Below are 26869 nucleotides of genomic sequence, written 5' to 3'. Positions count from 1 at the left end.
TATATTTCACAGTTTGTTAAGTCATTTATTGTACACCTTCCTATATTTAAACTTCTTCAAAATATCCATTTCTACTGTATATCATGTACCTGTTACAAAATTCAACTGAATTTTTCAATTTGGAAAATGTTGCAGAAAACTTGGTTGGTCTGTTAACTTTCTAGGAATATGATTTGCAATGCAGAAGGAGACAATTTTTTTACCACAGTGATGATGACTTTTGTTTCCCATCTTGTCTGTGATGTATGTGTGTTGGCATGAATAATAAACACTTCGTACAATTTTAGGCAATTAGGCATACAATTTTGGAAGTTCAAAAAACAAATGAGAAGCAGTAAAATGAGCCAATTTTTTTCCAGTTTCCTCAAGAATTTAAGAGTTCAGTGATTGTTGGGATAATAGCTTTTTCTTTTCACAGATATGACATTTGGAAAGAGCAAACTTGATTTCTTTTTCTAAACACAAAATACATCCTTGATAGCAGTCTTAAAAAATGTTTGGTAAAAAAAAATGTGTGCACCTTCAAATAAAAACATCTATTCCCTGTTCAAAACCAAAAGCCTAATACTGTTCCAAACAAAATAGAAATCCTAATACCATGTTTACCATCTTAAGATAATGTAAACTTTTTCTCAGTGATCCTAATCTTCCAGTCTTTGAGCTCTGCAGCACCCTGCACTGTAAAAGGGAAGCCCCACCAAACACCACAGTGACAGGAAACACGTCAGCCTCACTGACGCTCTTTTGCCCACTTGCTAATTTTTTTCAGGGCTTTATGAGCTTTGAAGCATTTCATAGTGAAAGTAGCAAATTAACTACAGTCGAACCAGCACTGTTATAAAAGCAATGTGAATACAACGTTTTACTCATAACAAGGGATTTTTTTAGGTCCCTGTCCTTTGCTTCTTAATGTTCGTTATTCCTGATAATACACGGTTCTCGTTATAACAAGGTAATTTGCTACGTGTAAGTCGGAAAGACCTTTTATTAACATGGTTCAACTATAACAGGTTTGCGGTAGGCACCATGTAAGGATATCTCTTTTGTGGGTGTGTATGGTTCTGAAAAGAACCACAGGACACTCGACGTTACAGACAGCGCGCTCCCCATCTGTCATTAGGAGACTGTAGGGCTTTCAATGGTGAAGTGGCTCAACCCGGGGAGTCCGGTTGGCAAGGTACCGGTAGTTCTTTCCTTGCCTTTTACCTCTGTGGTCCCAGGTTCGATTCCCGGCCCGGTCCACATGTGGGTTAGGTTTTCAGTCCCTACCTGACTCTGTGGGTTTTACCCAGACTATTCCTCAGGGGTATTCCTCCCGCCTCTAAAGCTGTAACTGCTTCTTACTATCTCCCTTTTACTGATGTTGGTGAACATCGGTCGTTTGGCAGCTGCTCAGAGCACCCTTGTATGCCATCAGCTCAACCATGTTTAAATGTATTTATTGTTCCACATTTAATGTCTTCATTGTACAGCGCATTTGAACATATCTATATGAAATTTGTGCTTTATTAATGAATAAATTATTCAAATGAATAATCAGTCTGGGGGCAGTGAGGTGTGGAGAGGGATGCTAGCTCATAGTCGTACTCAAGCGGAAAATGGGAGGCCAGATGATCAGCGAGATGTGTCCGCCCGAGGGTTAGGCGCACGGGGGGAAGGTTGCCAAGGGTACAGGAGACCCATAGGCTGGGAACTTGTCCCAGGAAATAGGGAACCCATGGGATGTGAGGATGGGGCGCCAGAGGTCGCAGAACTGTGATGTGCTCAAAGATTTCTATGGCTTCCCTGATGCGGCGTGGGTACCAATGTTCAATGTTAGCGGTGAGTTCAGCTTGGCTCCAGTTGATCTGTGGTCTTCTGTGTGGGAATGCTTGATGATGGTTAACCTGTCAAATTTCCCTATTCTGCCATGGGCACTGTGCTCATAGGTCAAGTTCGGGCGGTCTGTTCTTGACACGGGTTTCTTGTTCTCGCGCTCGAACGGCGGGAACATGACTCAAGAACACTGCTCTCAAAACAGGACCACACACCACCTCCTCGTCAGGGTTTTACAGGAACACACAGAAAAACTCTTGAGATTTTGATTTTTGAACAGCTGCAAAAAGTGGAGAGCTGGCTCCAAAGCCATAGACCATGTAGACAATGGGAAGTTTTGCAACATTGACATTAATTATTTTCCCAAACACAGAAATGAATGTTCCTGTTTATATAGAAAAGAATTCAACCCATCCAAACCTTAACTCTCGAGTAACGTACATTGACGCAGCCATGTTGCAGTTGTTTGTTTCTTTCTGGCGTTCGAGCGGCCGACCCAATAACAACAAATCAAACTGTTCGTTAACATACGGGAACAAGCTGCCAAACTCAGCCATGGAGTCTGGTTGGGAGGTCCCTGCCAGTCTTGCCAATGTACGGTACTCTTTGCCACATTGGCAGGGGATTGTAGACTCGTGGCTGGTGCTGTTCGCCAGGCCAATTCTTATGCGAGGTTAGCAGGTTCATCCATCTTTGGGAGGGCTGTATGTACAGTACACTCGAGTGCACGCTCGTGGAGGATGCACAGGATGTGATGGGAAGTACTGCGTAGGTAGGGAAGAAGGGGCCCTAGACTAATTAGCTTTGGGTAAAGTTGACCCTTTGGCCAGGGGTTGATCTTGGGTCTTGTGTCTTCATTTGGCTTGACTTGTATCCATTCTGATACAGCACTATGTGGTGACTTGATAGACTCCTTGGGTGAAGTGCTCCTTGTTGCAGATGTTGTATGCCCTACAACAAGGGCCCGGTTGACAGAAGACTTGGTCTTGAGGTGATGGAAGGAAGCACTGTGGAGGTATCTATTTGTATGGGTAGGCTTCCCAGCAGATACGGCAGGTTATAGAGAGCTGTCCTGCTTTCTGGATACCTCGATCGAGTCGGATCGTCATCAGGATATTAGATGTTGCCATCCCATTCACTACTGGAATCCCACTGCAGTCTCCTGATGACGGACAGAGCATGCTGTCTGAAAGGTTAAGTACCCCCTGGTCCTTTTCAGAACCCACATAAAAAAGAGATATTCTTCCATAGTGCTACCAGAAACCTTGTACACACTGTACTCAGCATTATATTACATTAAACTATTGGGAAAACTGAACAAGATTGGGGAATAACTTTAACAGTGTTCCCAAAAAAGCTATTTTTCATTTGGCATAGGAAGCTTCAGTGACAAAAGACCTTGTTCTCAGGGAAGCCATTTTTGATCATGTTTCCAGAATCTCTCAAATGGGGTGACTATTTTGGTTTCAGTGAGTCACTTTCATTTTTTTGAAAAGGTTTAAAACATTTGGATATGATTAACCACAAATTTTTAAAGTCTTCATTAGAATTAATTCATAAGGAGGTTTTGCCAAAATGACAAAAAAGTTAACCTCACTTTCAATTCAATATGGCCCGACTTGTGAATATATGGCCCATTCGGTTAATATCTACTAATTTGGTTTAACCCCGAAAGACCCGACAGCATAATCTACCCCTTCAATATTTTTCGAATATCCTCACAGTGCGTTCTTATCATACCAAGCCTTCAGAAGTAATCTTTCAGCCATTTTGACACCAATTAGGTTTGTGAATAGACTGTTCTGATGGTAGCAATCAGACGGGAATGCCACGTCCCCCGTGGAACGTCGGCCCATTCCCGAATGAAGCAGCGTTCCAAATCTTCAGCAATGTATTAGTTTAAATGTTGAATTACACATTACAATCTCCTTCCATGCAATATTACCATAGACTGCCTCCTCCGAGTTGTTTTGAAGCAACGTCATTAATGTTTTCAATTACTGAAGAGCAAAAATTTCACCCCAACTTGATGTTTACCTCAGGGTTTGAACCAGGTATTGCCCAAAGATTCCAAAATCCTCCAATTCAACACGAGTTTCCACACACCCTAGGGGGTAAGGGTTGAGGGGGCTTGACGAAGTACACCTGGGTAACATCCTGAGTTGCTCTTTAAACAGCGGCCGATACAGCTATATCTGTTTTACATACAAAGTGTGGACATTCATTTCTTCTCCTGTGGTTAAGGAAACTTGAGGAAAATGCTCCTTTTTTTCTCCAACTAGGATAACTCCTTCGAGCTGGATTTTTGATGATGATTTCCTTGACTGTTCCTCTTCACTTTGCCATTGATAACCTTGACCCCAAAATGCCACTGAAACAGTTTTTGAGAGAGAGGAAAACATTGTGTGGATGTGTGAGAGTCCACATAACGTCATTGCACCCTACATTATGTGGACTTCCTTTTTGCAGAGGTCCACACTATATATGCCACACGCCATTGTGCAACTGCTGCAAGTGATCGAAACTAGACAAAATATTCACTGAAGACTTTTAAACCCCCGAACTGATATTTCTATCAGTGAATGTATTTTGTGTTTTCTTTTTGGTATTTTTGGAAAGATAAAATGCTTGTCATCCAAAATCAAGGGAAAGCGAAACTTTCTGTAACCGATCCGGGGGCCAGCACGCAGTGGCCGGTCTGCACGCCTGTCTTTGAAAGTGTACACGCTACATATAGTATCTACAGTACCCGTCTTCTTTGCAAGTAAAACTTACTTTCACATCTTTAAACCCTGGACAATAAACACTTATGACAAATTATGAATACAAACAGTAAAACCTTTAGTTTGGTCTTTTCCGTTCAACAAATGTATGTAACTTGTGTGGGCATTGATTTTCACACAGATAAGCCGAATCTTGAACTTGGGACAATGTACATACAATGCACAGAAATCCTATCTTTTAAGTTCAAAAGTTAGATCTCTGAGATACAGTTTAATTCCTTACACTGTCATAAGTTAAGAGGTCAAAGTTCATACTCATTTTATGGGGGACCCGTCTGGCCATCTTGACATTCCTACTAGGTCGACCATCAGAATTTTGGTACAGTTTCCACGCTGATATGGAGCGCCACCTCCTTGACCGACCGGCAGAGGGTGGTGAGTTCTTCGGTCAGTGTCTCATCCCGAAAGGCCATGCGGATATCTGGAACATTGGTGCGTGTGATGTCGTTCCCTGACGGGCCATCCTTACACCAATGGGGCCCCAACCAGTGGTCTTTTAACTGTAGGAGTAAAATGAAACCTAAAACTCATCTCTCTCGAGCAGGGCTGTTTTACCGTTCACATAATTTATGCTCATGGGAGAAGAAGGGAATAAATACGACTGGCCGGCCTTCATTTGAGAAAGAATCAGAAGCATGGAAACAGCTGATAGTGGTCTTAACGCTGGGACCAATTTCACAGAGCTGCTTAAGCACAAAATTTGCTTAAGCGGGAAAAACATTAAAAACCTGGAAGTGGGAAAAAACTGCTTAGTAAACAAAGGTTACCAGCTCAGACTCTAACACCTAAATACAATCCCAAAACAATATACAGTGGAACACCGCTATACCAAACACCGCTATACCGAACATTCGGCTGTACCGAACATCGTCCTTGGCTCCCAATATTTTGTGCGCAAACCTACCGAACATTATGTAGTTGCAAATCAACAGAGATTCGCCACAGCATGTATCAGGGATCGATCCTGAGAGGTAGCTTCACGACTTTTAGGATAAACTAAAAATCAATTTTGTAACTCAAGATTTAATAAAAAACAAAAACAATTAACAGATACATTTCTAGAAACCTCAAACGTGAATGCAACGGCAAAACCTCATGAAAACAGTGAATGATGGTATCTTAAGTGGGTGCAATTTAGTTAGACAAGAGAGGGAGCTATTCAACATGGCAACTAAACGCTTCGCTATACCAAACGACCCGTGTACTGAACATAAAGCGTGGACCCCATCGTGTTCATTATAGTGGCATTCCACTGTACATCACATGGAATTTTGGCTGGTTACTTGTTTTATCAAGTAAGGTTTTCTGGGGTTTAAGCAAATTTTGTGCTGAAGCAGCTCTATGTAATTGGCCGCTGGTCTTAAACATCCTTAAATGCTTAGGATATTTTTCTATTCATTTTCATTTTTCTATACATGTGTACATGCGGCACATAGAACTCGCTACATACGCCGAGTCCATATATGGAGATTCTTCTGGACAAATTGAACAAGGAATATAACATAAAACGGACAGGGGTGGTCAGGGAAATGAAAGTAAAATTTGCGCGACAAAATCCTTGGAAATTCATTGTACATTGATTTCCTAAAATGGTACATGTATTTATGAATGGAATTTTGAAACCAGTGAGTCACATACATGTACCTGTTCCCAATCGTAAACAGGTTTTGTTGGTAAGTCAAACTAGTAAAAAGAAAATTAATTTCTGGCAACTATGTTAAACCGTTCAAGATTTAGTTAACCGACTGCTGTATCCACATAATGTGCTATTTTCCAACCATCAGCCGGTGCTTCATCGACTCTTTAATGGCAGATATGAGTTAAAAAAAAGAAAGCAAAAAATAAAGACCCATGCCACACAGGAGGTAAAGTCGGACAGAAATGGAACAATTAATCTGACATAGAATGAAATTATTCCTACTGCTGCAGGAATTTCAAGCTTCCATTGCTTGTTTTAAACAATGTCTGAATCAATCATGGTTAACAACCCACCAATCAAACAAGAGGTATTTCTTCTGGTACTGTACGATATTCTTTCCCATACTTATTCACAAATGTTTCTATGAAATGCATGGATAGCCGACCACTGATTCAGTGGTGCAGTTTTAAAACACGGTAAGCACTTTTTCTACATTCGTAACTAAGCTAGTTGAAATGGCTACAAGTTTTAAACCATGTTGTAGATGTCCTGGTACTTGATTTATTCACTGACCTCATTTGGAAAGCCACTCATGATAACACTGTTCCTGGCAAGCTCGCACATGTCACATGGTGTCAGCTGAAAGACCTGACTAGCAATGCTGTACTCTTCCACCAAGGGCTCCTACGGGTCACAAATAAATATACATAAATTTGCATAGCAGCAATGTTGTATAACTGCATGCTATTCACTGCACGGTCTTGTGACTGGTCTTGTGACCGGTCTTGAGACTGGAGTCTTGAGACTGGTCCTGTGAACTGTTTTGAGATGGTTCCTACCCAGAAGTTCCTACATTCATTCTTGTGGGCAGAGCTTGAAAACTGCTACATAATTAAAATGTGTAAAAAAGGTCCTCTATGCATCTCTCCCCCCCCCCCAAAAAAGTGGACTGCACAGTTTCGCAAAAATCTGATAAAACACTAACAGTAAAATCTCTTTTTCTTAACCAATCAAAAGGCAGGTACATGTACAAACCGCCTGCACTGAACCAATAAGACACACTGCTAAGACAGGCCTAGGCTTACACGAAAGGAGACACCACTGTGATAAAGTTCTGCCTGGACTGACGTCAGAAGGAAGAAATTGAATTGAATGGAATGCTGAAAAGAAAGGGCTGAAAATGTTCACCCACGTTGAAAAAACGGTGACTCGTGAAGCTTGGGAAAGTCGCACCATTAACCTGCCAAATTCACTCTCTCACCCTTTCATCCTAGCCCCACTGACGATGGTAACTGCTGACGCACATCAGAAGAAACCGAACAATTCAACACCTACACAAATGTACAGTACATTCCAGAGTCCACACCCCATGAATCGCTTGCAGTTGACAGACTAAACGGCGCTGTGTGGATATTGGATCGAATGGCCTTACTACAGCAGCCGAGTAAGAATATGCGTGTTTAGAGGTTGTCAATCCAATTCCAATGGTATAGATAGTTGCATGTATTTTTTTCCAATATTATTCATCTACATATTGACAACTGGGTAATTCCAGAAATTAGGAGTCCATTTTTTTTCGTGTCCCTGTCACATCTAACAAAGGCCTATGATTTTGTAAGTTCAGAACACATTTTCTAATTTCCAAGAGTGATGAATCAATGCAAATTACCTGCAAAACAAATAGCAACAGTTTGAAATCAATTCTGGTGATATTTCCATGTCCAATAACAACGGTCAGGGACACAAACATGTCACACTTGTGGACGCCTAATTTCTGGATTTTACCCATATAAAAAGCCTTGCTTGGCTCTGCCTCCCAGTGAAGAATTTGGGGGCTTCAACAAGTCATTCTAATGTTTAAGCACATTGGAACGTTCGTTCTATAACATTATTCTAATGTTGCAGAACATATCGTTATTCTAATGTCGAGGATAAAGGCAGCCACTCCACATCGCCTTCATCGACCTGACCAAGGCTTTTGATTTGGTCAGCAGGAAAGGCCTCTTCAGCCTCCTGGAGCAGATTGGTTGTCCTCCCAAGCTTCTCGCTATCAGTGTCTGTCCACGAGAACTTGAAAGGCACCATCAAGTATGGCAGCTCCATCTCAAACCCATTTTAAAATCAAGAACAGAATCAAGCAGGGGTTGTGTTTTTGGTGCCAACCCTCTTTGGCATCATTTCCCTTTGCCCAGTCAGAGGATGGGATCTAGTTCCCTACCAGATGTGACGGTGGCCTAATCGTCGGCCTTGCTTGCCTGAAGGCAAAGACCAAATAAAGGCAGTGCTCGTCTGGAAACAGATTTTTGCAAACAATGCAGCACTAGTAGCACACACACAGGAGGGCCTACAACACAAACTGTGTCACACAGGTTTGCAAGGAGTTGATCTTATGATCAATCTCATTAAACAGACCAACAACAAGGGGCAACATATCACCTCCACTGGGGGAGTGCGTTAGTATAGCGGTTCTTTCCTCGCTTTGCACCAATGAGGCCTCGGGTTCGAGTACCGGCTTGGACCAGACTTTAAGTGCATTTGGTTTCCAGTCCATACATGCTCTCGCAGGTTATCTACGGGTACTCTGGCTTCCTCCTGCCTCTAAAACAGAACCTACTTCCTAACTCAATAGGGACCCCACTGGAAATAAACTTTCATGGGCTGTCCCTGGTACTATTTAATTGTGAGGTAACACCGAATGAATCCAATCCGTTCCCAATATCTCCACTGATACAGTAACTGCACCCTAGGGGTCGTGGACGATTTCATCTTCCTTGATTCAACCATCTCCAGCAAACCTCTCTGTGGACTCTTCAGCTGAACTCCCCTTCCCCTCGGCAAAGCTTTCAACAGCCATGGCCTACCTAGCCAAGAGAGTGTGGGACAACTCCACACTCACTACCAACACCAAGGGCCTGCATCCTTAGCACCCTTCTTTAACCCTAACCTTCCCCAACCACCCAGAATTAAAATAGTTAAGTGTTTAATTCTGTGGGGATAGGTCTGGTAGGCCCATAACAGCTGGCTTTCGCATTGGGTTTGGCATACCTCAGAAAAACAAAGTCCAACAGCCTCTGTGCACAAAGTCCCATATGGGTGTTTAACTTTGTGAGTGGGGAAGGTTAGGGCCAGCAACCCATGGGGGATACGGTTGAGGCAGCAAAGTGTGGACTTTACATTCCCGGCAAGAGCGCAGACTCAATGCCTTCCACCTATACAGCCTGAAAAGGATTCTTGGTATAACCTGGCTGGACCGTGTGCCTCACAGTGAGGTACCGAGGGTCACAGGCATGCCAAGCACGCTGGCTTGGCTTTGTGAGTGGGGAAGGTTAGGGCCAGCAACCCATGGGGGATACGGTTGAGGCAGCAAAGTGTGGACTTTACATTCCCGGCAAGAGCGCAGACTCAATGCCTTCCACCTATACAGCCTGAAAAAAATTCTTGGTATAACCTGGCTGGACTGTGTGCCTCACAGTGAGGTACCGAGGGTCAAAGGCATGCCAAGCACGCTGGCTTGGCCATGTGCCGGATGGCCCAATCCCAAAGGAAGTATCATATAGTGAAGTTGTCCCTGGCTCCAGACTGGTAGACCAGCTCTCCCCTGCAAGCGAGACCTCTGGCCTTGCAACATCAACCCTAAACACTGGGCAGCTCTTGCTGCTCATCAAACTGGCTGGAGGCAGGCTGTTAGAACAGGAACCCTGGCAGGAGCTCAGCAGAGAGAGGGTAGGTGGGAGGAGAAGAGCAGATGCAGATGCCAGCGAGCAAAATGTAGCTCAGCTCCCATGGACTTTAGGCACAGACGTCTTCTGCAGCACCTGCAACAGAGCCTACCGCTCGAGGATCAGCAGGTTCAGCCAAAGCAGATGCTGCAAGTCAACCACTGACTGGCCAACTCTGGTGCAACTCCACTGTCTTCCGAGACTGACCAACATGTGGTCTAGTCTTGAATGCAAGTCATTAGAAAGGGGTAAACTATCATTGGAAAAAGTTAAGTGTGATGATAAAGGCAAGAAAAATTCTCATGAATATGACCGTCTTACATTGACCCCCCAACTTTAATCCAAGACCCTACCCCACTGTCCCCCTGTATACAATCCACCACTGTGTAAGGGTTGGCCTTTGAATTCCTATTAGAGTTTTGCAATTCTCTCCAACATTGTTCACCAAAAAATAAAAAGAAACATTACTTGCGAGGCGTCTACCGCCCTGTTGGGGATGGGGATTACATGTGAGCTGCTTGTTGATATTCAAAATTTAACTATGGGATGAGGGATCATTGAAAACAGTCGAGTGTAATGCTTACAAAAGAATTTCACGTTATGCCTGCAAGTGTGTAACTACCCCCCAAAGCTACCGTAGCATGAATTTTTGCGGGTCAGTGTTTGCTCCCAGACAACTTCAAGCAGACACAACAAGATTCAAATGTAAATCTTCTCTTAAATTTAAATAAATTTATTATAACATACATGTATAACTTACAACTAAATACTATGGTGCAACAAAAAACACCACATTAACTATCTATTAGTATCTACAAATATTCACAAAAGTCAATAATGGAGCATTTCAAGTAGACCGAAATTAAGTCCATAATAGTCTGCGTTCGGAAAATGAAGCAAGATAAATAACTGGAAAAAATTTTAATGGCTCCTGCAATTACTTCTTGGTTGTAAAAAAATAAAGAAAATTTAAATCAATTAGTTTATTTAACCCTTCGATGTACTCATTCATGTAGGGCCCACTGCGAGTAGAATGCGCTTTCCGCGTCAAAGGCTGTCCCCTTGCCCGAACCGTCGGCTTGAACCTTGTGCCGGAACCTCTGAGTTGGTAGCCGGGAAAAGTGTCAGCGGTGTCACCCTTGGCTAGGTTCTTGGTGGCGGTGCCAGTCGCTGTTCCAGCTCGCCTACAGCCAGCCTCGGGCCTGTCTGCCTCGGGCAGTCGGTAGGGCAATGGAGATCACAATGCGGCACTTTAATCACTAGGGCTAAAGGCTCATGCAGCCCTAGATGCCGTGGTCTGTTGGCAGATCAGATGTCTGACTCTCTCGGAGACCATCAACGTTCCAAGACTTGGCTTTCCAGTGGAAAATTTTTTAGAAATTTAGGTTATAGCAAAAATGTTGCGGCTGTCATGTCTGAGGGGATAAGTGGCAAAATGCGCTTTTTCAAAAATCGCGGGCTGTTAGTCACAGGTCCAAAGCATTATAAAAACCCAGTGTTGCATAAAATAAAAAAGAGATGAGACCATGGCAACATCAATATTTATACTATCTTATGTATTATTTATTTACACGATAGGACACTACAGGTACGAACAGTAAACACAACACACGGACGTTGACAAACACAAATCAGACTTACTGAGGCGTGAAGTAGGGTTCTTGTTTGCTGGGACAACGCTGACGAAGTGGACCACACAATATACAGTGGAACATTTGTAACCCGTGGTTCACATTTCAAAATAGCAGGAACCAAATTTCATATTAATTTAATTCCCTTTTGAAAAACTCTTGACATCACACAATTCAGGATTTATGATACAAAAGAGATTTTGCTTTATTGGAGGGAAACAGCCAAGCCAATCAATACGAGAAATACAAAGTAAATGCAGAGAACACCAATTCAGATGGCCACAAATTAAAATGTGAGGTTTACAGAAAATGCAGGATCCTGCTAAGTTAAAATACACTTTGAGCTCAAGAAAAATAATTTGGTGCCAATGTTCTAGATGTACAGATGAGTTGCAACGAGTCATTCCAGGGTGGGATGACAGGAGTTCGTTGTGTTGTATAGGCAGTCGGCAAAAGTGAAGGTTAAAGTTCAGCAGAGGAAATGTAACGCAAAAGAATACTTGCGGATCTTCCAAGGTTGATGCTGGTGATTAGTGCCGCAGATGCCTTGCTGTACTTATGTTGTGTCGGCAAGTCACAATTTATGTAGCTTGGTGGCTGAGAGGCCTGGAGACAGCTCTTCAGGTGGACTACAGAAACTCCCGTCCGGCACCCTCTTTCAGAACATGCAGTTCAGTAACTAAGATAGCGAGCCAACACTCGTGAACATAAGGGGAAGACTTGGATTTTGAAGTCCTCCAGTCCAAAGAAAAGTAGTGCAGAGCGCAGACAAGAGTTCGGCAGGCATGTAGTCAGCACGACGGCAAAGTTTGGAATGCCCAGCTTGCCAAAACTCTGGGGCAAACTGCTCCCCAGAACGTGCCCTTGCCACATGACTAGCTCAGGCTCTCATTGGACAACTTAGAAAGTGCCACACATGACTCCAATACTGATTGGTCATCCAGTATCTAGGCAGATGAGCACTCAGCAGAAGTTTATGGCTTTCACAGCTTGGGTAAGGTATGAACAACAACTAGGGATTAAGTGTGTCTCAACATCCTGCTGATCTCCTATAAAATTTACTGGGAGAGTACCGGTACACACTGGTGTACCAGTCAGAGATTAAAGGCAGTGGATACAAAGAGCATCCTGTGATTTCCTAGGAAAGCAGGAACATTTAAGATAAACTGAAGGAAGAGCAGGCTATTTGACAAAAGGAATAGGCAATACATCAAAGGTTCACCACTGGAACACTGCTCACCAGTAGAGAAGTCAAAGCTCAGGAAAGAACAATTTAAGTATGCAAAAGGAAAACATAGTCATAAAGAAATAAAATTTGAAATTGTTATCCAAGACCTCTTTTGGGACGGGGGTTACACATTGTTATAACAAGGTTGTTGTTATTAATAGTTACCTTGGATTATCAGCAATGGAAAACAGGAAAACTTGGGACCTAAAGTTGTCCTTGCTATAAATCTGATCTTGTACTAACAGTGCTCTTCCTACATTGAACATGTATCTGTGTTCCACTGTACGTACATATTCTGACAGGTTTTTTAGGGCATGGCCTACAGGCTTTGCATTACAAGGTCTTACAACCAGACTTGTGAATAGTCTGGCAACTGCTCCGCTGATTGGTCTTGTGAATTGTTTTGCAGCCGTGTGGTAACTGGTCCTAAGGTAATCTTCTGATTGGCTTTGTGACTGCAGCCTTGTGATGGTGTTGACTAGGACACTGCCTCTTACCTTGGTGAAATGGCACTGCAGGGGGGCGTCTGTGGACAGGGAGATGCACAGTCCCCGGGCATGGAACTCAGGCAAAGGGTTGCGGTGGTAGTTCAGGAAGAGGGAGTTGTTGGAGAGGGGGGACATGGCAATGCCAATTTGGGCCAGGTAGTACAAATACTGCAACACTGGCGTCTGGTGAAAGGAAATAGAGAGACAGAGATGTGTTAATTCTACCTACAATCTGTCGTCGAGTTTAAGCGGTGACAACGTTAAACCATTGGTCAATTTGCCAGGTGCCCAGGATACATATTCTGTAAACTAATTCTCTACGAAACCAGCGACTCTGGTGAGTTGTTACCAGTCATCGTTTAATGGCTTGAGTCCCTTGACTTGAGACAACATGAGATCTCAGCCAGGTGTGACTCAAGGCACATGTATTCAAGTCAACTGGAGGCAGATTTGCTTGAAAAAAATTCAGTGCAACAAAAGCTCTGCTAAGTCACTCCTGGACCGTGACTCACCTGATGTCAAATTCTGTCTCAAAGAGGGTTAACACTAACAAAGGAAATCTTTACTGCTGTTTGCTTGAATAGCTTTTGTCATCAATTAAGAAGGGAAGCCTGTTACTGGTCTTGAGATGGTTGTGATCATTTTACTGGGTCTAGTGTTGGTCTAGAGATGGGATGGTCTTGCGAGGTCTTCTATTGGTCTTGTGATGGTCTCATAAGGTTTTGTGATAGTCATCTGAGGGTTTTCCAGGTCCTTTGATGGCTTTGAGGGGTCAGGTAACGGTCTCTTGGTGTCCAGTGTACTCTGGTCTCCCAATGGTCTTGTTGGATCCTGTCATGGTCTTGGTGGGTCTTATGGGTCTTGTGTTGGTTGTGTGATGGTCTCATAAGGTTTTGTGATGGTCACCTGAGGGTTTCCAGGTCCTTTGATGGCTTGGAAGGGTCAGGTAATAGTCTCCTGGCGTCCTGTGGGTTACTCTGGTCTCTCAATGGTCTTGTTGGGTCTTGTCATGGTCTTGGTGGGTCTAATGGGGTATTATGTTGGTTACAAGATGGTCTTGCTGGGTTTTTGTGTCGGATCTTGTGAGATCTTCTGATGGTGTTGTTGAGTCTAGTATCATCTTGTGGGCTCTTGTGATGGTCTTGTGGGATTTAACACTGGCCTTTTGATGGCTTTGAGGGGTCTTACATTTGTCATGTGAAGACCTTGTGGGGTCTTGTGAGAGTCTTATAACTGTCTTGAGGGATCTTATGATGATATCATGAGGGCATGACTACAACACTGGAAAGAACGTACCCTTCTCAATTGCAATCCGTGGGAGATGTTCTCTGCCAGCATGAAGGCAGAGACCACATGATGGACGGGGCCAGCCTCTCCACAGTGCGGTCTGAGGACAAAGGTGTTGAAACCACGCTGCCTGATAGAGAGAAAAGAATTGCTAACAAGTGTGAGCAGGACAGGTGCTCTGACAAATAACAATCTGATAATTTGCTGTTGTCAAGACCTGTCAAGATAATCAGAAGAACCCACAAGACCACTCCGAGGCATGAAGTCTGAATTCAAGTCACAAGCTAATTAGGTGAAGTGCACCAAAAGCATTCCTTTGTCAACATTGACTACACTAATCAGGATTGGTCTTGTGACTGGCTTGCATCTGGTCTTGAAATGGTTTTGTGCCTGGTCTTGTCTTTGGTTTTGTGACCCTAAGGGTGCGTACGCGCAGTTACTCCTGTTAACAGTAGGATGCGTGCGCATTACACTCAGGTACAGGAGTATACTCTCCTCTGGCGAGAGTATACTCTCACTGATGACCCTCGGGTTGTACTCCAGCTGTTCGAGCGCTCACGAGTATACTCGTGTCAACGCAGGTAGCTCGCTCGAACGCACCCTTTGGTGGGGGAAATAAATGGAGAAAGGTGTTCAGATGACATTTGCTCTCAAAACAATTTCTGCACAGGTAGCATTTCCAGTTTACTACTACTTCAATCTCACAACGAGTCAAGGAGGAGTTACAGTTAATGAGTTCGGGAGGAGTTACAGTTAATGAGTCCGGGAGGAGTTACAGTTAATGAGTCCGGGAGGAGTTACAGTTAATGAGTCCGGGAGGAGTTACAGTTAATGAGTTCGGGAGGAGTTACAGTTAATGAGTTCGGGAGGAGTTACAGTTAATGAGTCCGGGAGGAGTTACAGTTAATGAGTCCGGGAGGAGTTACAGTTAATGAGTCCGGGAGGAGTTACAGTTAATGAGTCCGGGAGGAGTTACAGTTAATGAGTCCGGGAGGAGTTACAGTTAAGGAGTCCGGGAGGAGTTACAGTTAAAGAGTCCGGGAGGAGTTACAGTTAATGAGTCCGGGAGGAGTTACAGTTAAGGAGTCCGGGAGGAGTTACAGTTAATGAGTCCGGGAGGAGTTACAGTTAAAGAGTCCGGGAAGAGTTACAGTTAATGAGTCTGGGAGGAGTTACAGTTAATGAGTCTGGGAGGAGTTACAGTTAATGAGTCCGGGAGGAGTTACAGTTAATGAGTCCGGGAGGAGTTACAGTTCAAAACACTTCATCACCTGCAAGAAGCTCCATCTGCACTTCTTCAAGAGGACTTTATGATCGCATTGTCATTAGCAACTTGTTAACCTGAGACGACCGTTTACGTTTGTCTTGAGGGTCTGAAACAAGTGGCTTGGTAAGTGTGATTTGTGGCATCTATATAGCCCAGCTTGTGTTCACGATAAGTGCACCGTGGTTTCGACTTTTTTTCCTGAGTGTGGTCACTTGAAGGGAAAGATTTGGCCGACTCATGTCAATATGAAGGGAAAGTGAATGCTTTGTGGTTAACAATGTCAACCTGGACACATCAGCCAGTATATGATTAACTGTCAATATTCCAGTTTTAGAATAAGGCATACCTACAAGTGGCAATGAAGGGGAGGGTTCTGCCAAGAAGACTGAAATTATTTACCTTCGAAAGTGATTGAGGACCACAAGGTTGGCGTACATGTAAAAAATCCAGTAAGCGTAAGGTGGATCATCCGTTGACGTCCACTGCTCTGGCTCCGGACTGTTGGAGGTAAAAATTACATCTTCTGGTTTTGATTCATCATCCACGCTGTCAAAGCCGGTCACCTAGTTGATCCACAAACCAAGTTATTTAGATTTCAAAGAAACAGGACAAAGCCAAGGTGAGATTCCAAAGATGGATGCTGAACACACATCTACTAAATGTGTTACAGGCTGATACTGAGATGATCAGACTTCTGAGCTGTCTTAAGAAATCATATGTTAAAGACATTGCAAAGTTTAAGTGGATAAGTTAGTGTATGATCTCGAAATGTGGATCTCAAGTGGATCCACTCATTTTAGCCCCAAAAATGGAATACTCTTTGCATCTCTACAATGGGATACTTGGTTGCTTCAAACAACTGCACGTAGACATTATCAGGATAAAGGTGGACTTGCAACCAAAATACACTAGGCGTGCATATCTTGTGGATCCACGGATTTTGACGATACTTACGTATTGCAGGAACTTGTGTATTTCCGGGTGCGACTTTGGATCCTTTGTTGCTTTGAACAGAGGCATAAAGACATTATCCAGGATCTCGGCAAAGCTGCCCACCATCTTGTTGGACCGGTAGACATCACTGAGTGGTGTTAATTTCAAAGACAAACATGGGGCTATTAAGCCAAATCTCGTCTGATCCTACAAACCCAGCAGCCATCGAAACTTAGAATTTCAAATTCAACAGTTTACTGTGCCAAATCTAAGAAAAAAAACCTTTCTGTCAAGCTTTCCTTTTACCAAATACCCTTAATCATTTCAAAGACCATGAATTTCTCCTCAATTCTCTTGTCAATCAACAGCTCCATGATACTCACCCAGGAAGTAGAATATTGCCCTAATATATTGCCCTGCAGTGGTCCAAGGAAACTTACTATAGCCGGGGAATCTGGATGAGCCATCTGACATTGTCTGAGTAAACCCGGTGGTTGACGGCCCACTTGGCCAGCTTGTCCCACTCATCTTTACGACGCCCATAGATGGATATCCGATACTCTGCATTCTGGTATTTGCTGTCCTCCAAGTCCTTACACATCTCCTGCAAATCCATCAAAATTCTGCACAGATTTGTCTGTCACATGCGACATGTTAATTGGCCTTATTCGACAGTCGGCCATCTTGAATGAAACACACGAGTTGTAAAACGTTCTTCTTACAAGTGGGAATACACATGGGAACAAAGATGTTTTCATTTGCATATTTTATGCGATTGCAATTCTTGAGCTCCGATGGGGTAATTAAAGACTATGGATTTAAATCCGAATGAAAGCAAAAATTTCCAGGCTCCACTTTGAAACATAGCAAAAAGGTCCATCCCGTTTCAGAATGTTCAACAGATGAGGGCGCTGTGACAACTGCTGCCGTGGAAAAAAATGATATTACTGGAATAAGTGTTGATTAATTTGCTCTGTGGGCAGATGTTGAAAAATGAAGCGCCTTTAAGAGGCCTCTTTCTTCCATGGATCGTACATGGCTTTCTCTCCTAAGATCCAGCATAAATCTGTCCGAGCGGCAGGTTTAAATTGCATCTCTGAGGCAAACTAGGGGAAATCTGAAAGAAGCAGGGACCGAGTTTATATTCAGGCATTTCTAAAAGACCTCCTGTTTCCAAGACTGCATTTTAGTTGGATGTTTTTTCAGATTTGTTTTTTTTTTTCATTTCTCTGTTATTTGATAAGTATAAATTTTTGGCTTCATTTAGTCTTTTTTAGCTATTGATGATGTTAAAAGCAATTAGCTTGCCTTTAGCTGTGTACAAACACAATTTACATTAAAATACCCAGGATGAAATAGGGTTGATTTGAACCACCCTCATTTCACCCTGGGGAATAACAAGACAAATTGCTGTGGATCTTTCTGTCAGAATATTGCATGACCAGAACCAACCTATCATTTCTCACCTTGATCAACTGAGCAAAGTAAAGTCCGCCGATGTGGTTATCCGTCTTGATGAAGATCTCCCTGAGTTTGCTCTGCCCCACGGGATTGTACTTTGAGTTGAACATGTCAAAACGATGGAAGGTGCTTCGATCCTTCACATAGCATGTACAAAATTGAATGGATTCAAGCTTTACACAGTGGATAGACATCAACCTGACTACAATGGAAATTGTTACTGCCTTGGAAGGCATCCATGTACATAATAACAGCGCCCCCAGCGCCTTCATTGGGGACATTCTTCCTGCTTTAAAATGGCCACTATCATTATTTTTGTTCACGCAGCTAAAACCAAGAATGCCGAAGGAAAAATTTTGCGAAAAACAATTTAAATATTTTCTTACCCATATAAATGGCAGAAAATATTTTTCAAATTGTTTAAAATAGCATGAAAACAATTTCCCACTCATGTGAAAAGGCATGAAAGGGTTTTCACGCTTGTGTGGAAAGGTGCTCAAATGCTTTCCTACTATGGCTAACTTTCACATTTTTTGGAAAGGAAACCAATGCCTCGGAAAAAAAAGCAGCATGGCAAAGAATTTTCCATTCACAGGTTATTAAACTTTTAACAGGTGCAGTTGGAGAGCAAATTTTCTTTAATCTTCAGGTTTGTAAGTAACGACTAAGTTAACATCTTCATATACAGTGCTAATCCTCGGCCAAGTGATGTAAAACCACATGCAGCTCCCTTAACATGAGTCAGAAGTCGCCTAAGCCTAATTCTGATTTTAAAGACCTGAAAAGAATCTTGTCAAATCGGATCTATAAGGAACCCTACACTTTTTTCAACCACAAAAATGTCAAATTTCATCCGAATGCTGAACCACGGTAAGTGATCATTCCGAATAAAGAATTGATGAATCTGCTTTTCTGATCCACATCTAGTGGGCAGGTTACGGGAAAATTGCCTTCGGACCCCTTTCCTAAGATCCAGTGACATTATTTCCACAGGACGTCTTATAACCTTGTCACTTGATCACTCTTTCTGTTTGCAAGTCAAATTGGAATAAAATGTGGCACACTGAGTCTTTAAATTCACATGAACATAACATTTGAATTCTCCATATAAAATACACTGTTACTGCATGTACATGTATACATGTACCTCTTGATGAGATGACAGGTGAACCAGTCCATTCCAGAGGTGGTGGTCACTATGCAAAAGCTTGCCCCAATCATGAAGTAGAGCAAGTGTCTTTAATCTGCGGAACTCCAATCGTTCAATGCTTATGTGCAATCAGATATTAAACTCAGTCTACCAGATTTTATTCACAATCATCTTGCAAAAAACCTACTCAATGCAATGGAACAACCCAAATACTGCAACGTACAGCGTGCATATCAAGGGTGTCGATGTTGATGTCATATGCTGTCAAGTTCAGACTGTCAAACACCTGCAGAGAAAAAAAAACCCTGAAATGTGACCCAGAGTAAAAAACTCAGGTCAAAGTTTGAAGTATGCCACCCCAAAAAAACACTCCCAGCTTTTTGAACCCTCGGACCCCGCAAGAGAGTTTGGCAGCAAGCTACGGGACAATTTCTTCACAGACTCTTCTCACATTTACAAATGTTTGATGACCATGTTGTATGGGTGGCCACAGTTTTCAGAAATTTAAACCACTAGTATTCAACAACTTTCAGTGTTTGAATCCATCACAAGTCCTTTCATGAGTCCAATAACAAGTTCCTTCACAAAGCCAGTCGTAAGTAACAGGGTGAACAATGACAAAAGAATGCTGATACCACAGCTCATTTGAACAGCTTGTGAATTGGCTGAAGACTGAATGACTTGTGATGGACATTCAGGGACTTGCAGGGACTGGTTATGGACTTACAGGGACTTTCAGGGACTTGTGATGGACTTACAGGGACTTGTGATGGACTCGCAGGGACTTGTGATGGACTTGCAGGCTTTGCAGGGACTTGTGATGGACTTGCAGGTGCTTGTGATGGACTTACAGGGACTTGCAGGGACTTGTGGTGGACTTACATGGACTTGCAGGGACTTGTGGTGGACTTACAGGGACTTGCAGGGACTTGTGGTGGACTTACAGGGACTGGCAGGGAATGGTGATGGATTCAAATACCACAGACAACTTTTGCCGCAAGCGTCCCTTGATTTCGCATTTACCAGAAAAGATACAAGCGCAGTGGATTAACTTTGGTTTCTGGCCAGGCCGTATGAACCAGGATTTTGAGCGCCTGTTATCAGCTTCAGTATTCTCCCTGAGGGTTTTGGTTTGGTGCCAGAATGACCAATGTCAAAAGTTTCATGCAAATACTTTGACCAAAGTCTGACATGCACTCAATTTTTCCGACCTGCTTGAGTGTCATCGTGGAACCGTCCTTGTTCTTGCAGACAACTCTGTCAGCTTCTGTCTTCATTTTCTTCTTGATGAATCGCAGCAGGTGTTTCTGGTTTGCTGATCCAGATACATGGATGTGAGTATCCACCTACTGAGACAATCACAAAGAGGTAGAACCTGACTAAACTGGTGGCATGTATCCAGATAATGAAAAACCTGACTGAGGTGGGACTTGAACCTATGACCTCCTGAACATGTGTTCTTGTTCCATAGCTGCGGGGACGTACACGTACGCTCAATATTTCACTTACACGTATTTTGTAGGGACCGACTATGTAATGAGGACACAAAAATGTCCCCACAAGTCGGTCCAAATTTGCCTAAAAAAGCTATTGTCCCCTTAACACGGTAAATGCATACCCACTGTTACCAGTGCTCTACCAGCTGAGCTACCCAGCATTATGTTGGTGACTGGATTTCTGATTTGTTGATGCAATTCATCAGGGATTAAAGCCAGAAATCTATGAATACCTTAGCACTACCAGTCTTCAGACATGGATCATTCCCGATTAGCTGCGAATGGGAGTCAGGATGGCGTAGTGGTTCTTTCCTCACCTTTCACCTCTGCAGTCTGGGTTCGATTCCCGGCTTGATCCACAAGTGGATTGGGTTTTCAGTCCCTACCTGATTTCGTGGGGTTATACCAAGAATATTCCCCAGGGGTTTTCCTCCCACCTCTAAAACTGTAACTGATTCTCATAGTCTCCTCTCAACAGTTTTCTTCAAGCTAGCGAGCTGCAATGTCTAGGGTACTTTTAACGAATCTTTGGTGTCGTTACCGGAAAGAAATAATGATAATAAACTGAGGAAGTGGCGAACAGGGGTGACTCGAGGAGGACATGTCAGGATTCCGAACCACTTGAACAGGTGCATGACAAGAGAAGGAACACAAAATGACACTTTTTCAGGCAGAATACACATATCTCGGACCCTGCATTACTTTACACCGTGGCGTAACAGTATCACCACTACGGCATGCACATTTACCTTTCTGACGTTGTAAAAATCTCGATGAGGCACAGATTTCTGGGCAGCCAGCTCCTTCCTCCCGTTCAGCAGACAGTGCAGGCGGAATCTGGATGCCAGGTAAGACAGCCTTCGTTGGGAAAATGACTTTCTGGTAAAACAAAGATAATCATCGGTAACTGTTAGCGTTCTAAAGGACTTCCGCCTAGTCAGATGTAAGGACATGACTGGGCACTTGGCCATGTTGGTAGCTTGCGTCTCCGGGTGCAAAGTTAGCCATTTTAGCTCTCTTTGGCTGGACGTGATCAATACATGTTAGCCAACAGGTGTGCGGCTATTGTCTTCAATGTACACATGTGACACATTATCATAACACTTAATTCCTTTGTAGGATCAGATTGTGAATACAAACGTACATGTGCTTATGAGTGTGATTTGCATGCAAACCAAGTTTCACAAAGATTGCGCATGGGTTGCAGATCAAAGCAAAAACCTCCCCTCTGGATGCCAACTAGTTCCAAAAAGCAAGGCCTTTAAAGGATCAAAGACACATGTATGAATATCTACACTGTAAAAATGCCCTGACATTCGTCAACTACATGTAGCCACAAGCGCCATTATCTTTGCTGGAATTAGCGACTAACGAGGCCAATACATATGAAACGGCACTGTGGTACAAATTTACAAATATACTCATAATGAGAGTTAATCAGGCTTGGAAAAAGGAAACAGAATCCACACCCTCCAGCTTTTCCTCCCCTTGGCTGTGAAATCATCTGAAAAAAGGTCCAGGTCTTCTACTGTGGCAGGTTTCGATACTTGCATGCAAAACTTCCCCGGCAATTTGATCGCTGGCCATAGGCATCATCAGAGACTGACGAGCATAATGCAGGAGAGGCAACATGCAAGAGGCACAAACGAATGACAATGACACAAGATTCAAATGACCTGGAAACTCACAGGGAAACTCATAATGCTCATTAAATGCTTGCCAAGTGTAATGAAGATTGTCATGCGAAAGCTCAGTGGAATCTCAGTGGAAAGTCTGGCTCTTTCAGGGTTAAAAATTTCAATGTGTCAATGTCAAACATCCTCACATTGGTCTGTTGGCCATGAGCGTCATCAACACGTTGGAATCGGCGAGAAACGTCATCTTGTCCACGCAGGGCAGGTCGATGGGCTTGTCCCTCGCCACATCCTCTTCGTTTTCATAGACAAGGATGATGCCATCCTTCATCTTGAACTCACACTGTGTGGGCTCCGGCAGCTCACAGGCAAAAGGGTCTCCCTTCTTGGTGGGCAGGTGGATGGGATGGTCTTATAGGGGGAGAAGCCAAATACACGAACCATTAATTACGAAGTTTCGCTAAATGTCCATGCACCTGATGTGGGTACTTATACTGAATTCCGAGCAGGTCAAAATTATGAACATGTTGTCATCATTGTGCGAAACTGCCTTACGGTATCTCAATTCCACCATGCATTGAGATAAAGATATTTAAAGGGTGGTGACTCAGTTCAACTAAGCATTTAACATACAAACCAACAGGCTTCAAGACATGAATTAACGAAACCTGCACTGCAATACGGTCTGACCATCTTATGCAAACATGTATGTATACATTTCAAAGGTAACTAAGCATTTTACATACGAACCAATGGGCTTCAAGACAGAAATTGCCGCTATATGGATCTTGAGTAATCCTGACCACATGCACCCATATTTCAAAGGTAAATAATGCTGTCCACTGTAGGTGTACATGCACATGTATGTAAACCGGATCAAAGTTTACAAATGGACGTACACGTACGTACATGTAATTTCAAATGATAACTTTGTTATTGTTGACACTGCAAAAGTAGTATACATGTACATGTACATACACATGGAACCATCTGAAAAGTTAGATGAAAATACATTTGTATAAGTGACCCAGCGTGCCCAGCATTATACATGCATATATTAGAAGTACATGTGCAGTTATATGCATATACTGGATTCATTTACATTGAACCACTCCCTGCCGGGCGACTCGTTTTCGGGAACATAGGCTTTATATGCAGAGCCGGGAGCCCGGAAATGGGACAAAAGAGTTGGGTCTTATAAAAAAGACCGTGCTCAGCACAAAAGACTGAGCTGCTGGCCATTACCGACATTTTTTCGCTCTCAATAGTGGAGAAAATCCAGCCTTGTTTTGAAACAGTATACCACGGTTTGAGGCATTTAGAGAGAGTAGATTACCACCGGGGACAAAAGCTCTCCACCACCGCAGCAATGAGCCACACAGCACCGCTGCACGCTAATCTGGCCCCTATTGAAAAGAGGTCAGCAGTGCGCTGTGCCAGTTTCGGGAACAAAAGAATCTTACGTAACACCGCACAATCAGGGCTCTTTTTCCAAGACTGCAGGCCTGGCTGAAATATTCAGGAGTCAATGAATTTTACCTGTCAGCTTTAGAATAGTGCCCAAAGAGTCCTTCATGTAGGTATAAACGGCCGTTAAATGAAATGCTGAATTTTTGAAGAACTTCGAAAATGGAAAATAAGCTGGCATCTTGTCTTGCTCAAGAACAATCCACCAGGCAGCAAGTGGTTAAAACATGTTTTACAGAGTTCAAACGTGCTGAAATAAAATTTTTGACCATGGGGAAAACACTACAAAGTGCATGAATGCTTCTGGATTAGTTCAGTATCCGTGGCACGAGGACAGGAAATGGAATGTCAATTTCCCTTCCTGTCATGCCTGTCATTCCGGGCACACAAAATCTACAAACTACATGTACAGTACTGTACAGCCATTCTAGGAGAACTGGCTATTTACATGTAATAAACAGTGTTCTCATGATTGCACGTAGACGAACATGGGTCTCCTAAAATGGAGAATTACGTTTTTGGTCACTATTAACCACTTCGGACCAGGGCATTTTTCAACGTTGAGGATGCTGGGCCGGCATGACTATCATTTTTTCCGTTTTCAAAATCCTTCAACAATTCATCATTCCATTTAACAGTCGTTTATAGCCGCACGGAGTAATCTTCAGGCACTACTCTAAGTTGACAGGGGACCTTCATTGACGCCCGAATATTTCAGCCAGGCCTGCAGCCTTGTAAACAGAGCCCAGATTGTGCGGTGTTATACAGCTGTCTTTAGTTCACGAACCTGGCTCAGTGCACTGCTGACCTCTTTTCAATAGGGGCCAGATTAGCATGCAGCGGTGCTGTGTGGCTCATCGCTGCGGTGGAGAGCTTTTGTCCCCGGTGGTAATCCGCTTGCTCTCAATGCCCCAAACCCTGGTATACGGTTTCAAAATAACGCTGGATTATCACCACTTTTGAGAGTGAAAAATGCCAGTCATGCCCAGCAGCCTGGTCTTTTGTTCGGAGTACGGTCTTTTGTTACAGGGCCCTGTTTCCTTTGTCCGAGTTCGGAGACCCCGGCCACACATATAAACCATACGGCTCCGATCCCGGAGTCCCCGGCTGGTAGTGGTTAACCCTCCAATGCTGAAGTCACTCTTTGGGTCACTTGGTAAACACCTCAAAGAAGCACAGCTGTGTGGTGTTGTGCGCTGCACCAACAGTCCCTCACAGGAATATCAGATTGCACTTTTGTGCTGCCCAACAACTTTGCTTCACTGTTTCATGTGCATCATTGTGCAGTAAACCAAATGCAGTGAAGAGGACTGCACAAAAGACCCTGGGTCATTTTGTGCTGGCAACCAACTGTGTACACACTGAACCTGTGCATGTTTGTGTTTCATGTAGAAAACACATGCAAGAGAATGACTGTGGGCACTTGTGCATATTTGTGCTGTAAAACCAAAGAAGGGTTAAGGGGGCTGACGGGGAACACAGGACAGTTGCCCTCCCTTCCAAATTCTGAAATAATGAGACACATACTATTGTTTCTTTACTTTCCAAATGCGTATAAAAAGTTCCGAACTGTACTCGCAATGTTCTTTCCACAGTCAGAGCAGCAAAAGGTACATGTACAGGAAAAACAGTTCCAATTTGGACTCCCTCCAAAGAAAAAGAGGTTCTGGATCGAGCTACAGTAGTAAGCAAATAGGCAAGTAACTTTAAGAAGGAAGCAATCAATCAGTGTTGTATTCGAGTCACTAACAAGCCCCTGCACAAGGCCAGTCATACTTAATTAATGCTTTTGTCACAATTCACTTGAATAGTTTGTCATGTTTGTGAACGGGCTCAAGATCTAATGACTTGACCACTTCGCGCCGGGCCCATACATCCAAGTTGTTTCTGCTGGGCTGGGTGACTTTTCATTTCTTTCTGTTTTCAAAATTATTTAAAAATTCGTAAATTCATTTACTGGACATTTACACCTACATAAATGACTCTCTGGCTACTCTAATCTGACAGACAACATCTATTGATGCCTGAGTATTTTAGCCAGGTTTGCCGACTTGTAAAAAGAGTCCAGATTGTGCAGTGTTGTGTTGTGCTGACGTCTTTTCAATAGGAGCCAGATGAGCGTGCAGTTGTATTACATCGCTCATCACTGAAGCGCTGGAAGGCTTTTGTCCCCGGTGGTAATCCACTCGCGCTGAATGCCACAAACAGTGGTATAATCTTTCAAAACAAGGACGATTTCCTCCGATATTGACACTTGACTGAAAAAAAGTTGGCAATTCCCAGCAGCTCAGTCTTTTGTTCCAAGTACGGTCTTTTGTTAGAAGGCCCAGCTCTTTTGTCCTTGACTTCCTTGTGAATAATACAATGTAATATAATGTACATGTACTTGGGCTGCAAGAAAACTGACCACCAATAAAACAAGATGTCCGCGTACAGTACATGTACCTTTTGTATCGTACACTGGGCTGATGAAGTCGCCATTGTCCATGGGCTTGCCGTCAATCTGATGCAGGAACGAGGCCGCCTTGCGGGGAAAGGACTGTAGGGCCAACTTCATGTACTTCTCCCGGACCATCAAGGCGTCGATGAGGGATCTGGAGGCATCATGGAGGTCCTGGGGTGGCACCTTTAGGGAGAACAAGAAGGCAAAAAAGGGCGAAATACATGTATTAAAAGTGTACCACTTTGGTGGCATCATTTGAGGTTAATTTTCTTCTTTTTGTTCATTCTGATGGAGCTTTAATGTTTTTGCTTACAAATCAAATTGAGAAGCTGAGTTGATGTTACCTCCAATTTGTTTAACATTCACTAATTACAAACAATTACCCGACTTTAATGGCGTGCCTTTGTGCAGCCAATAAAAGTATTTTG

At 43.2% G+C, this 26869-nt stretch overlaps 1 protein-coding gene across 2 annotated transcripts in view; it reads right to left on the bottom strand.

The window, feature by feature from the left end:
- The window catches only part of LOC110983013 (AMP deaminase 2-like), a 30335-nt gene continuing 3466 nt past the window's right edge, over positions 1 to 26869 (bottom strand). Inside the window, exons 3-16 of one of the 2 annotated variants that reach the window (XR_015426628.1) lie at positions 26444 to 26624; positions 22723 to 22942; positions 21647 to 21776; positions 20613 to 20747; positions 19625 to 19687; positions 18257 to 18388; positions 17231 to 17394; positions 16812 to 16938; positions 16257 to 16420; positions 14600 to 14720; positions 13313 to 13486; positions 6811 to 6921; positions 4854 to 5098; positions 1 to 4186 (exon numbers count right to left, since the gene is read on the bottom strand). Coding sequence is in view for 1 of the 2 variants with exons in the window: in XM_022241863.2 (XP_022097555.2) it covers positions 4907 to 5098; positions 6811 to 6921; positions 13313 to 13486; positions 14600 to 14720; positions 16257 to 16420; positions 16812 to 16938; positions 17231 to 17394; positions 18257 to 18388; positions 19625 to 19687; positions 20613 to 20747; positions 21647 to 21776; positions 22723 to 22942; positions 26444 to 26624 (1914 nt within the window). In the remaining variant the exon portion in view is untranslated. Of the gene's footprint in view, positions 5099 to 6810; positions 6922 to 13312; positions 13487 to 14599; positions 14721 to 16256; positions 16421 to 16811; positions 16939 to 17230; positions 17395 to 18256; positions 18389 to 19624; positions 19688 to 20612; positions 20748 to 21646; positions 21777 to 22722; positions 22943 to 26443; positions 26625 to 26869 lie in introns of both variants that reach the window. The other variant, XM_022241863.2, reaches the window with a different exon arrangement.

Source organism: Acanthaster planci, linkage group LG10 (assembly GCF_054643075.1).
Source record: "Acanthaster planci isolate LZ-2023a linkage group LG10, COTS_SCS, whole genome shotgun sequence".
NCBI lineage: Eukaryota > Metazoa > Echinodermata > Asteroidea > Valvatida > Acanthasteridae > Acanthaster > Acanthaster planci.
This window is presented reverse-complemented; position numbering and strand designations above follow the sequence as displayed.